The sequence below is a fragment of the Aethalodelphis obliquidens genome, unplaced genomic scaffold (genome assembly GCF_003676395.1).
Source record: "Aethalodelphis obliquidens isolate GAN/ISIS:26980383/991018 unplaced genomic scaffold, ASM367639v1 scaffold12, whole genome shotgun sequence".
Taxonomy (NCBI): Eukaryota; Metazoa; Chordata; class Mammalia; order Artiodactyla; family Delphinidae; genus Aethalodelphis; species Aethalodelphis obliquidens.
Window position 1 is genome coordinate 5,374,731 of NW_020837956.1, and position 13,313 is coordinate 5,388,043.

Sequence of the window (13,313 nt, forward strand, 5' to 3'; positions counted from 1 at the left end):
TGTGGCCAGGGCTGGGGACCCTCCTGCCATTAAGGTCAGGTGACCTACCTCCAAGGAGCCCCCTCTTGGGAGGGTTCTCAGGGAGTTGATGACTCCATCAGTCACTCCTGGGCTCCTTGCCTTCCCTAAGCATCTCTGCTCCTTTGGACGTCCCCTCTCGGCCAAGCCCATGGAGCCTTCTCTGAAAAACAGCGTCACCCGAGGGACAACTCCTCTGCTGATCTTGGGAAGGACCCTGCTTCCTTTCTCAGGTTTCCTCAGGGACAGGCAGGTAAAGTTCAGGTTTCCCCTTCTTAACTAGATTCTCTGCCAGTAAATTAAGTTCTGAGCAGCCAGGCTGAGTGAGTGGGGTTTCCGGCTACCTAGAGGGGAGGCTGAGACAGAGCTGGCAGAGACTGTCGGGACCTGCTCCTGGGATTTCACTGGGAATTTCCATTGGCAGAGAGCATGTCTTTCTCTTTCCACACCTGGCAGTCTCCCAAAGCCACCTGGCCATCCCTGAGCCTGGTGGAGGTGGCAGCCTGCAGGATCGGGGCTTGACGGCACAGACTCCTCAGGGACGCTGCTGTGCGCGCGGCGGGAACTCTTTGCTGACACAGCACTGCCAAAGACGTGTCTCTTTCCTGCCTGATCTGGGTGGAAAAGCCTGAGCTGAGCCCAGGGTGGAGCTGGAACCATGGAAATGTCCCCATCACATCCAGGGCCGGGAGGGCAGAAGGACAGGAAGAGCAGAGAATATGCTTCTGGGCCGAAGTTCATGTTCTTGGAAGCCTGAACCCTGGCTCCTGGAAACAACAACTCTCCCCTCCTAGAGGCTTCCTCCAGCCTGTCTCCAGATCTCCTGTCCCATGTACAAAGCCCGGGAGAGGCCACAAGGCCGGCCCCCTGGTGTTGGACCATCCTGCCCAAGAACTGCAGGGCAGAACCGGGCACCCACACAGCTCACCGAGTGCATCTCTGCCCTCCTCTCTCCGGAACTCGGAGCGTGGGACTCAGCCACTATATCAGAGGGCTCACTGAGGAGCCCAGAGCTCTTCCAGACCAGGCTATGGGTGGCCGTGCTCTCAGGGGAGGGCTGTGTCTCCTTCCCCTCGTGCCTAGCAGAGGCCGATGTCCTCCAAGAGCCACAGTGGCAATAGCAAGGCCAGGATGTCCTCCCTGGGAACCTGCCTTGGCAACGACTCCAGTGGGGGTGTGTTACCAGTTCCCCTCCATATTCCTTTTTCTGGATAGTTCTCCAAGGATGCAGCAGCCTCACGCTGAGACGACTGCTGTGTCTCTCTTATGCGCTACTATTTTTAGATTTGTGAATCCCTTACATAAGGGCCAAGCTGACTTAGACCGACGGGGAGTGACTCCCATCATGCAGTACACCATGCTGAAAAAGATCCCAAGATCCCCTCTGTGCTCAGTGGGAAAAAAATGCTGTGACCGATAAGCGACGTCTGTCCCGGGCGAGGGACTGGACGGTGTGGCGGGTGGCGTGTTCTGTCTTTTCTGATATAGCACTGCAGACTTTCAGAAGCACTCTCACATGCGTCACCTCATTTGATTAGAACGACACTGGTCTAGTAACGATGAAGCTCGTTATTCATTTATAAAAGGAGACATCAGGAGCATGGAAGTTAAGTGTGTCTTTTCCTAAATCACCCAAGTGAATTAGGGCCAGAGCCGGGATTAGATTCCAGATGTCCTGAGTCTGAGGACTGTACGGGGAAGACACTTAGCTCAGGGAACACTGGAGTCTAACGAGCCAAAGTGTTCGCATGTCTTTGGGAAAACAGTGCTTAGTAAGTCTTCCCCAGGCTTGAAATTTGCTATTCTTTATGCATATGTGTGGGATGCTGGCAGGAACACAAGAGTGTGGAAAGGGGATGGGCTGCCCACGCTGGAGCCGACTGCCCCTCTGGTTGCTTGTAACTTAACAGTGGGCAGTCCCTTCTCCGATTATATCAAATCAGCAAGGCACCCCAGGAAGAGAAAAGGGACCTTTTCAGAAACATCTGTAGGGAGCCACTCCGGACAACTTATTCAGTTACCATGGAAACCCACCCTTGCAAACTGCTTCAGTTTTAGGAAAATAGCTACAAACAATAATAAGCATAAATGAAAAATGGTACATGTTGCTTCAAAATTGTACTTGTTATTGGATTTGGTCGGGTTTTCGAGACCGAGACGGCAGGCTCATATCCACGAGCACAGGGAAAGGCAGCCGTCTGCCTGCCTGCAGGCCTAACGACAAGAGCCCACATCCCCCCTCGCAGATCCCTAATCAAGTTTCTGGATGTGACCTCCGGGGAGGCATTTATCAGAGGAGCTAATGTCTGAATTGTGGGAGGAAGGAGGATGTGCCTTGCAAGAAACAAACATTTGCTGAGCCGACGGGAAGGCAACATGGCGTCATGTGGAGGGAACCTAGACCAGGCCAAGACGTTGCTACGTGGGCCTGAGCTAGAAATCCTTTAAGAGATCAGGCTGAGATGGGAATCTCCGTACTGGTCTGTTTTCAAGGACTCTCAGGGTTAGCAAGGACCTTATGAAGATGACCTGGTCCAGCTCCTCCCACATGTGATATTTACATTCTCTGGGCAACATCCTCACCAGTTGATTCATGAGTCTGTGCTTGGACTATGCCAAGAGTTAAGTCGTTTTTCCTGACACTGAGCTGACGTCTAACTCCTCGTAGCTTCTACTCACGAACAAAGCAGACCCCTTTTGTCAATGATAATCCTTCAGCCACCTGGAGCCATGCTCCTGATGCTTCTGTGTTCTCCATGGGGCAGACACCAGTGATACCCTCACGGCCATTCTCCTCAGAGAGCTCTCAAAGTGAGACATCTGAGGTGGAACCCAGACCCTGGGACTGGGAAAGACTGTGTTGCTGCGGGCTCCTAAATTATACTTCAGAAATCACTGTGCATATGCAGGCCTGTACACTTTCAATCACGACATTTATCCTGATACCTGCTCTCTGAAAGCAGATAAGGAAGGCGAGGAAAAACAGTCTTCCTTAGGGTATGCTATACCACCTGTTAGATGTTTCTTGGACCAGAGAATCCCCATTGCACAGGTGAGTAAAACTGAGGTTCCAAGAAGGGGCTGACTTGCCCGTGATCACCCAGGAAGAGAATGGCAAGGCCAGGACAAAAGCACCAGCATCCTGCTCCCAGCCTCTGAACCTTCCCACAGGAGAGTCACCGAGCCCTGGGCACCCAAGTCCTGGGCTCCGTGTCCTAGGATTAGGGGTTGCCGGCCCCTCTTAGCACCCCGAGGCCATTCTCAATGTGTGCTTGATTGAGTCAGGCCTGACATGACAGCCCACCCCAAAACATCGCCTGAATCCCACAAGGAGGCATGGAGCTCCTCTCAAAAGGGCAAGGCAGCCCCGTGATCAGGGAGGGCCTGGGGACCCCCGAAAAAACGCATTTTGGTATCTGCCTAGAGTCTCCAGGGCAGGGACCTGATGAGTAACAGTGAAAACCTCTGGGGCTAGATCGCCTGACAGAAACACAGCAAAAGGGAGTCACCAAGAATCAACCAATTCTCCTCATCCCCTTAGGCAGGCTCTGATTGAAGGGGGACGGCCTGTCTCTACAAGAACAGAGAACAGTCTCTGTTCTCCCAGCAGAGCAGGAAGGACAGCAGGGAACAGTGGCAGCAAGGCGCTGCAGGCAGTGGAGGCTGCGGGGTAGGGAGGGGGCCCCGAGGCCTCCGGAGCGGGTGTGGGGCTGACTCACCAGGCTATGCATGATGCGCACGCCGTCGGGGTTCACCGTGAGCGCCTCCTTGTACAGCTGCTTGGCCTCCTCCAGGCTGCCCTTCATCTCGGCCAGCCGGCCCCGCATGTAGAGCACCGAGTGTGATGTGGGGAAGAGGCCCGCGGCCTCCTGGATGCAGAAGCCTGCTTCCTTGAGGTGCTGCTGCTCCATGAACAGCTCGGCTGTGAAACGAGACGGGCAGGTGAGGCTGTGGGAAAAGTCAGAGGCAGCGGCCCCCTCCCGCATCCGACCATCAGCCCCCGGAGTTTAGGAACTGGTCTTGGGTGATGGAAACCACCCCACCGAGACACAGCATGGGACTGGCTCGCTCTGGGGTGCGGCGGTAGCACCAGGCCGTGGTTTCTGAGCGCTCACTCTGTGTCAAGTTCATGCTCTGTGCTACACGCGGTCCGACTCCACCAACCCTCACAAAACCCTATGTGAACAACGCACTTCTATTACCCACTTCAGGGAGGAGGATACGGGCACAGAGAAGGTGAGGAACTCGCGTAAGGCCACAGGGAGAGTAAGCAGTGGAGCCAGGGTTTGCAGGGGGCTGTCTGACTTCAGAGCCTGGCAGTGGGGGCACGAGTGGGATCCCCTGCAGCTAAGCATTTGCTCGGGGGACTCTTCTGTCCCGTCACTTCACCTATTCATCACGTATCTGGGAACAGGGGGCGGGAGGCAGATGAGGTCGCTTTCCAAGGAGGGCTGCTGACTAAAGAGCTAATCCACCTGCGTGGTCAGGACGAGGACAGCCAAGTGATGCTACCACGGAGGGGTGGGAGAAAGGAGGCCCAGGGAGCGCCCGTGGAGGGCAGGGGTGGGGCTCACGCTGAGGAGCTACAAACCCGCCTGCACTTACTGAGAGCTGACCGTGGGCCAAGCAAGCATCTCCTCTCATTTAATCCTCAGGAGTCTGGGAGGGAGACTCTCCCGTGCCCCAGGCTGAGCGGGGGGGGGGGGGGGGCCCCCCCCCCCCCCGGGGGGGGGGGGGGGGGGGGGGGGGCCTCACCCCAGTCCCTCGGTTGGAAGGGGCAGCTCCCGGCCTCCCTCCAAACTTGGGACTTTCTGTCGCATGGAGAGGAATCAGGGATGCACACGCCCTTCAACCAACAGGTGGGGAAGATCCGCCCCACAACCAGTTTGCCTTCTTCCCCCAGATCAGTAGAAAATAGGGCAGTTTCTCCAATTGCGGGCCCACCCACACAGACGCGCATTTCAAACCCACGCTGCACAGGTACACACCTACTGGAGGCACCCTCAGAAGCGCGGAGCACCGGAGGTGCCTCGCAGCCCACTCAGCCTTCGTCTCGTGGCAGCGCGGGCCTGGCTGCCCCGCACAGATGGGAGGGAGCACAGAAGGGCAAGCAGAGCCTGGCTGGGGGCTTTGCCAAGAGCTGTTCCCAGCACAGGCCGAGAGCTGAGGTTACACGAGTTCAGATTAGGTCCAGGGGCTGGGAGCGGATAACAGACTCCCCAAAGAAAGCTCCCAGAAAAGGTGGAAGACCTGGGCCCAGGCAGCCCGTCTTCTGGTTCCAACAAGAAGCAGGAAGGAGGCCTAAGGCCCTGACTGTAGCACACAGCACAGGGGGCACTCAGCATGGATGTGGCCTAAGGTCCACTGTAATCAAAGTAGCTTGAATGCTGCAGAAGGCATTCTGAGCAGGGTACTCTTTCTCTTTTCTGGAGTAGAGAATTTGGGAGAATCAGAGAATTAATTAAACTCAGAGGAGCCAGGTTCCCATGATAAGGTGCGAGAGAAGCACAGGCTCTTGTCCTCAGAGATGGCCTGAACTGGAGATTCCCACGGTGAAAAGCTTGGAAGGCCAGGCCAGGAGGGGTGGGCTTTGAACCTGGGGCCCGGCAGGGAGGGCTGGCTATCTCGGCCTCGCTCTCCTCTGCTCTGCTGTTGTGTTCCCTTCCGGAGCTGCCGCCTGGGGCTCTCCGCCGGCTGCCTTCATACGTGGGTCCGATGTCCAGCTGCTGAGGACTGACCGTGTGCCTGGCCCTCCCATGAGGAGGAGGGGAAAGCAGAGCAGCTGAGCCACCAAGCCACTGGAGTGACCGAGGGCAGCGGAGTGACAAGTGCCATCGCTGAGTGTTCTGGGCGCTCGGACGGGGTCAGGCTAGCTGTGCTGGTGTGGTCAGGGAAGTCTTCCTGGTGGAGGCGGCATGTGAGCCAGGCCCTGAAGGCACAGGGACACTTGGACTGGCAGAGAGGAGAAGGGAGGCTGTGCTGACGTAGAGGGCTGGGACCCACTGCAGCAGGACTTCTCAGGGTCACAGAGGAGAAGGGAGAAGCAGAAGGAAGTGTGTGGTGTGAGTGCTGGGCGTGGGGAGGCCTGTCCTGCACCAGCCCCTGGGGCTGCTTCCTCCATCGCCAGGAGCTGAGCTCAGAGGCCAGCTCGCCACTCCCCTGGACCTTGTCCCAGCTGACCCTCCCCAGGCCTGGCCCACCTGCCCACCTGGTCCTGGCCCGCCTCATTAAGCTGTTTACAACTTGCTGCCCTGTCTCCTGAGCCCCATCTCTGGAGGCTGGCCCCGGTCCCTCCCTTGGGAACTCTTCACAGTGCCTTCACATCAACAGATTTCAATTATAGGGACCTCCACCTTCTTTCTTCCTCGGGGCCCTGGGCCTTTTCCTGGGCCCACACCAGAGAACATACCCTGAAAAATAGGTAGGACTGCTTTGCTCCGATGAACATTACCAGTTAGGCAGGAAACCAGATGACACGGAACAGAGCCAGAGAAGTGAGGGCTCCTGGCCGCTTTATGGATAGCCCCTGCCAGGCCCAGCCTCCAGGGCGGGGTCCCTGACCTACACACAGGCCCACAGGTCTGGGGGCTGCAATGCACCCCTTTTTCCTAGCCTCAGCGTCCCTGGGCAGTTGGTGCTCCCCAGACAGCCAGCCTCGGCTGCAGCAGGAGCCACGTGGCACGGTGCCCACCCACTGCCCGATCCTCTATGTCCCAGTCCCGGCTGCCAGGGCCCCGAGGTGCCCACACCCATCCCGGCCTCCCCTGGCCAGGGCTGGATGAGCAACCACTGTTACTGGGTTTCCCTTGAATTCTCATAGTCGAGGTCACTCCTCCAGCAAACAGGGGCCCTGCTGCCCGCTCCGTGTCAGAGGCCCCTCTCTGATCCCCTTGGTTCCTTCTCTCTCCCCCTCCCTTCCGATTTTCACTTCTCTCGTCTCCCTCTCTGCCCGCTCCTGACCTCCTCTCCTGTCTGTCTGTCTCGGCTTTTCTTCTTCCTTCCATCCTCTCCACCCACCCTCCTCTGTGCTTTCTCTCAGCAGGCCCCAAATGGAAAACATCTGTTCCCTGGAGCTTTGCAACAGTCCCTTTTATGATGTTTTTCTGAGGCATCCTGATCTAACCCTGCACCCAGCGCTGGCTGCAGTCTTCCTGCCCGTCTTGCCAGTGCCGAGCCCTCTTTGCAGGAAGGAAGGCCTCGCTCGCTGCTGCTGAGCTGAGAAGCAGGGTGAGGGAGGGCCCAGGGCCCCGCTTAAGGCCTGTAGGGGCCTCGCCAGGGGAGATGCGCTTCCTAGAGGCCCTCCGTGAGGCCCCAGAAAGGAAGGGGGACCACCCGAGCTAAAAGGGCAGGGGCCCCCAGGGCAGGAGAGAAGGTTAGACCCTAAAAAGAATACACCTTGAGCCCCAGGAGGGGTCCCCCAAACTGTCCCCTAAAGGAAATAAGCAGTTCCCCATGGAGCAAACCCTCAGGACATATGGATGCCCAGAAAAAAGGAGAAGGAAGGGTGGGGGAGGAGGAACGAGAGAGAAGAGCAGGGGCCCGGAAGGGAGAAAGGCCGGGAGAGTAACACAGAGAACGCAAAGGTCTGAAGGGATTTTTCGGGTTGGTCTGAGACCCTCCATCCCTGGGATGCAGCGAGGGGCACCGTTTTCCTCAGGCCACACAGATGTCAGGGCTGCACGGGCCTGGGCTCCCGGCTTCCTGCCCCGGGAGCGCTCTCCTCACGGACTCAGGAGGAGGGGCTGACGGGCAGAGAGGAGGAGAGAAGGGCAGGCAGGAGCAAAGGAAAAGAGGCCATGGGAAGCGGGCACAGAAGGCCAGAGCTGGAGAAGGGCAGGGAGCTGGGAAAGAATGGAGAGTGGAGGAAGATAAGGGAAGAATGAGGAGGAAAGAAGGAAACAAGAATTAGAGGAGCCTGTCGGACCAAGGGTCAGACGTAGCTTCCGTCTCAACTGTATCTTTATAATAAATACGCTCTTTAGACACAGCCCTGACTGCCCGACCCCAGGTCCCCAGTCTGCCCAGCCGACAGCAGGGGTAGCTTCCACCTTCGGGGCCACCTAAAGAGCCAGGGCAGCCCAAACAGTGTGGATCTGCCATTTGGGAGCTGGGACTCGGGCTAACTTCCCCTGACCCAGGGGAAGCCCACAGCCGCCTGTGAGCCCCTGGACCTCCAGGAACTCTCCCTACACCTATTTCCCTCTCTCTAGCACGTTGTTAGCTCCCAGAGACATGAGCTTCAGTGAGAGAGAAAGCTGGGCCATCCTGCCCTTCTGGAAGGCATCTCTTGACACTCAGGATCCTGGAGCATCTATGGGGCCGGGTGCCTCTCCCATTTTCACACGAACCCACTGGCAAAGAGGCAACATTTTTGAAACTCATCTCTCGGGCGGAAACCCTCCGTGAGGCTTCTCACATCAGACTGGAATGGGAAAGAGGCTTGCAGAGGGAGGGGAGGAGAATGACAGTTGGGAGATGAAGGATATAACGTTAACCAACCTAAGACTGGGTTAATGACGGAACTTACTGCCAAAACAGACTGGGATGCAATTTATCTTGAACCAGACTAAGGCCTTGTTTGTTATCCCTCTGGATTTCTCAAAGTTCCTCTTCCTACTTCAGATGTAACAAGCTGACGGTGGAGCACAGCCCCATATCCCTAGCATCCTAAGGGAGCCTGATGTGCTAATTGGGGCAATATTTGCATTATTAACATGCTTCCCGGTCTAGTCTTTCTGTGAATCCTGGTCCAACTTTTCCCCCCAGATTTAGAGCCTGTGGAGGGGAGAGCGGGGGCGACCTGCATACTAATGTGTCCATATGTGAAATCCATGCAGCGGGGAACCTTAGATCCTCAATCAACAAGCACATTCTAACTCTGACTTGCAAAATCCGCAGGTCCCAGGAAGGGAATATCTACTTTGCCTCCTCTCCATCTGCCCTCGGGGCTATCGACGCCACCCCCTTGCTGGAGACGGGGCCGATAGGAGGGTAATCAGTAAGAGGTGAGGCGCTTCACTCCTGGGTCAAGGGAGCGTGTTGGCCTGGTGCATTTTTAGGATTCCACTTATCCTACCGCCTTCTTCTTTCTTTTGCTGCTGCCACTCTATCTCATTCAGGTACATCTCCGGCCTTGATTCTCTCTTTTTTCACTCTAATCCACCTCTCACCCCACTGTGGGATTAAATTTTCTATCACTTCAGCGAGTCACTCCTCAGCATCCCTTAGCCAAACATCAAGGAACCTCACCGCTGGGGGTACCACGCTGCCTCTGCCTCTACCGTCACTATAGTGGACACGACAGAAGCCCAGGACCATCTACCGAGCACCTCCTATGTGCTAACTGCTTGACACACACTAGCTCATTTTAGATCAGGACAGGCAGTAAGTGAGCCGTGCAACTCTGAAGCCGCCGGCCTCCCCAGTACTAACAGACCCTCAAACTCCATGGTGGCAACGGTGCCCACTAGCTGTTAAGAGAGATTGTCACCCGAACGGCAACCCTAGGGTTACCAGCCCTCTGCCTTCAACGAACTTGACCACCAGGCCTCGCTTTCTTGGGGCCACCACATCTCGCCTCTGCTCTAGCTCTCCCATGAGCTCTCGGGGGTTTGAGTCCTAACTAGTTTTCCTCAGGACACAGCTCCCCGAACTTGGGCTGCCAGGGCAGACCCGGAGGAGCCAGAGGGGGCCCTGGTGGCCTGCAGGCAGGGGGCTGGGGACACTCACCAGCCTGGAGCCAGATCTGTTCCAGCGTGGTCCACAGCTGCATGGGGCCCTGCTTCAGAACCGAGCTGGGCACGGTCAGCTCCGACATGGCCTCCTCCAACCGGGAGGCTGCGATGGACGATGCCCGCCGAGAACCTGCAGAGCAAGGTGGGAGGGGCTGAGCCACAGAGTCCGAGTGCCCCACCGCAGGCCCCAGGACAGAGGCTGCGCAGCCCCTCGGGACCGACAGGGCACGCCGTGTCAGGGCAGGGCAGCCTGGCCCAGCAGCCGCTAAACAGCGCACAGACGCACTAGGAGGGGCCCACCTCCTACCCTCACCCAGGCCGGAGAGAGGAGCTTTCTGAGGGGCAATCAGGCGGTGAGGCGGTGAGCCCACTTCTAGGAGTTAATCACTAGGGAAGAACACCATGAATGTCGGCAACTGCGGGCATTCTACCACTGCCTGGGATACCGAAGACAGAAATGGCCTGACTGTCTGCCAACTGGGATTGATTAAAAATAAGTGAGAGTATAATCATACAAGACTATGCAGTCATTAAAATAACGATGCATAAATATGGGTATCGATGCAGAAAGAGGCTGACGTTATAGAGTTTGGTAAAAAGAAGCAGATTGCAAAAGAGTATGATCACATTTTTACAAACAAGAAAATATGGCCATGTTTCCGCAAGTCTGAAAGGCCATTTATTAAGGTCTGAGTGATGAACTGACGGACGACTTTTCCTTTCTTCCTTTTACATTTTTACTTCCTGTTTTCACAAGTGCCTATTATTTCTTGATAGAAAGGTCCCATTGGTGGCTGGGCTGTGAAGGATCCTTGGGCAGCAGCTCAGGCCAGACCCTGTGCCCTCTGGAGAACTTCTCCATGTGGCAGTTCAGAGTGACATGGGTCCCTGTCCGGGATATATAAGCCGTTGACATTTACAATTCACGTGCAGGTGAAATGCGAGCACTTTTTTCCCTCTCTCTCAGAGGCAGTAGAGGCTCCAATAAACTCAGGACACCTCAGGGCAAACCACAGATGATTTCAGTTTATAAGGCGGGTGTATACAGAGTCCTAATAACCTTGTCCAGGATCCTTCCCTCTCTAACTGCAAGGGAGCTACACTCTCCGTCACCACTGCTTCCTTGGCGTCCGCAGCTCCACGTCCAGCCCAGCAATCCTCAGACCTGCCTCTCAAGTCAGGTGCTGGGCGTGGCTTTGGAAATCCGCTCCATCACTTGACAACGAAGGCACAACTTGGTTCACCGCCACAGGAGTGGAAAAGATGAGCAATGCCACCAAACACAGCTCCCTGATGCTTCCATTCCCGTGACTAATTCTGCTTGTGTTTTAGGAAGGTGTTTGCTTTAATCAGGTCCTGGGTTAAAACATGTTAAGTTTGCAGATCCCGAACTTGTTTGAATGTCACAAGTCGTGGACGTCAGGATGAGTTTTTCCAGGAAACAAGTCAGCTTTGGGTCTGCAGTTGTAACCAGAAGCTCAGCCCTTCCTTTCTACTCGATGGATCTATGGTGGACATCATCACGGCAGACCTTGGCCTGGAGCTTTCCTAAGGGGACACGGTTTCCGTGCTCCACGGCGCCCTCTCCACCCCAGTCTCCCCCACTCTCTTCACTCCCCACACAGGGGGTGGGGTCCTTCGCTCGCCTACGCCAGCTGCCCACTTCCTGCCCCAGGGCCAGCAGCCATCCGGCCAAGATGGGCCCTAAAGAGGCCCGAGGTAGCACAGGCCCCTTAGCACAGCGGCTGGCAGGAGGTGGGGTGGGTTTGACCAGGCGGGCAGATGCTCAGGCTGGGAGAGGGAGCTGCGGGCTCACGTGGACGGCTGCCCACAGGGCACATTCTTACCGGAGTCTGCGTCGTGGGCATCGGGCAGAGTCAAGTGCATGCCACTCTGCTTCTTCAGCGTGAGGCCCTCGGCGAGGCTGCCATCCTTCTCCAGGCCTCTGGAAGGTAAGGGAGGGCCAGGCCCCGGTGAGGCGGAGGGGGCTGGCATGGAGAATGAGGGGAGCCTTATGCCAGGCAGGCTCCGGGGCTGAAGAGTTCAGGCCCGAGAACAGAGCCAAAGACCACTAGGAAGGATGGAGACAACCAGAGCAGCAGGCCAGATCGGAGCTCAGGCTTGGGATGCTAGAATGTGGCTCACCCCAGATGCTAAACCGACATGTTAGTCCTGATCACACACACGCACAGGGTGCCCGCTGTGTGCCTGTGGGGCTGTCAGCCTCCTCGCTATTCCCTAACGCTGCCACATCTTGCTTCCAAAGCTACATGCTTATTCATGCCGCTGCCACCAAGCATGTTCTCGGTCCACCCAAACCCTGCATTGTTTAGAACCCAGCCCGAGGGCCAACATCCATCCAGAGGCCTCCTGTGGCTCCCCTGCCCTCACGCTGCCTTCCCTCTCTGCTCTCCATCAGCATGGATCCCAGCACCACGTACGCCGAGGATGAGAACCTCTCCCATCCATCTATTCCCTCTTCTACTTTTCGTTACCCTCTCAACGTCTAGCAGAGAGCCACAGGCACTGTGGACCGGCTTCCAAGGGAAGCCTGGTTTTGCAGCTCCCTACCTTCCAGGGAAGGAAGGCCCAGATGCCGCTCCCTGCCTCAGGTTCCCCCTCCCCGGGGCTGCCAGGGTGGCCCCGGAAGAGCCAGAGGGGGCCCGAGGGTGGGAGATAAACAAGCCCCGCCAATTCCCCAGGTCCCTGCAGCTCCCACAGGGCTAGGGAGGCTCCTCTTTTCTCAAGAGTGGGGATGCGGGGGGACCACCAGCTCAGAAAGGCAGCACAACTGCCTGTGCCCATCCTGGAGCACACACAGCCCCCAGGCAGCCCCTGCCCCCTGCTGGGGGGGGCGGTCTGTGGCCTTGAACCTGCTGGTTGGGGAAGCTTAGAGGACTGAGGCAGAAAGGGCAGGAGAGGAGAAGGCAGGCCCAGCTGGGGGCCAGAGGCCTCCTCCCTTCAGAGGGGCACCAAGACGATGGTCCCACAAATAACGCCAGAGCCGGGGTATCCTTGCCATCCTAACTCCGGTTCACGTTGAACTTGGTTCTTTGGGTGCACAGCCATCTTTGTGGGCATTAGAGGAAACCATCCACAGAAACACAGTTGGTCGGGCTGGTTCCCACCTCTCACACCCACTTCTCATTCCTGGGAGGCACCTGAGTGCAGGGCAAAAGAGCCAGGGACACTGGGGGAAAGCCACGGGGCTGCCCTCCGTAGCTATGTGAGCCTCACCAAAGCTGCTTAACCTTTCTAGATCTTAGCCCTCTCTTCTTGAGATGATCACAGTTATTTTGTGCAGTTAATGAGTATGAGAATGTCCACCTCATGAGGTCGTTGTGAGGACTAAATGAGAACGTGGGCAGGTGCCCAGCCTGTGCTGGCCTGGAGCGGATGCACAGACACAGCTCCTCGTCCTGAAGCGGGCTCTCCTAGGGCTCCAGAAACAGCTCATCTTGGGGACCTCTTGCCTCCTGGTCCTAGGCCCCTACCCTGAAGAACCTGACAGCCAGATGGAAGGAGACAGTCCAAGGTGAGCGTTTAACAAAGACCCAGATG

At 56.8% G+C, this 13,313-nt stretch overlaps 1 protein-coding gene across 3 annotated transcripts in view; it reads right to left on the reverse strand.

Moving 5' to 3' along the window:
• TTC7A (tetratricopeptide repeat domain 7A) overlaps nucleotides 1-13,313 on the reverse strand; it is a 122,726-nt gene that overhangs the window by 10,544 nt on the left and 98,869 nt on the right. For all 3 annotated transcript variants that reach the window (XM_027113180.1, XM_027113179.1, XM_027113181.1), the window contains 3 exons: nucleotides 11,600-11,697; nucleotides 9,748-9,882; nucleotides 3,738-3,940 (listed from right to left, as the gene is read on the reverse strand). In XM_027113180.1, coding sequence (XP_026968981.1) covers nucleotides 3,738-3,940; nucleotides 9,748-9,882; nucleotides 11,600-11,697 — 436 coding nt within the window. The remainder of the gene's footprint in view (nucleotides 1-3,737; nucleotides 3,941-9,747; nucleotides 9,883-11,599; nucleotides 11,698-13,313) is intronic.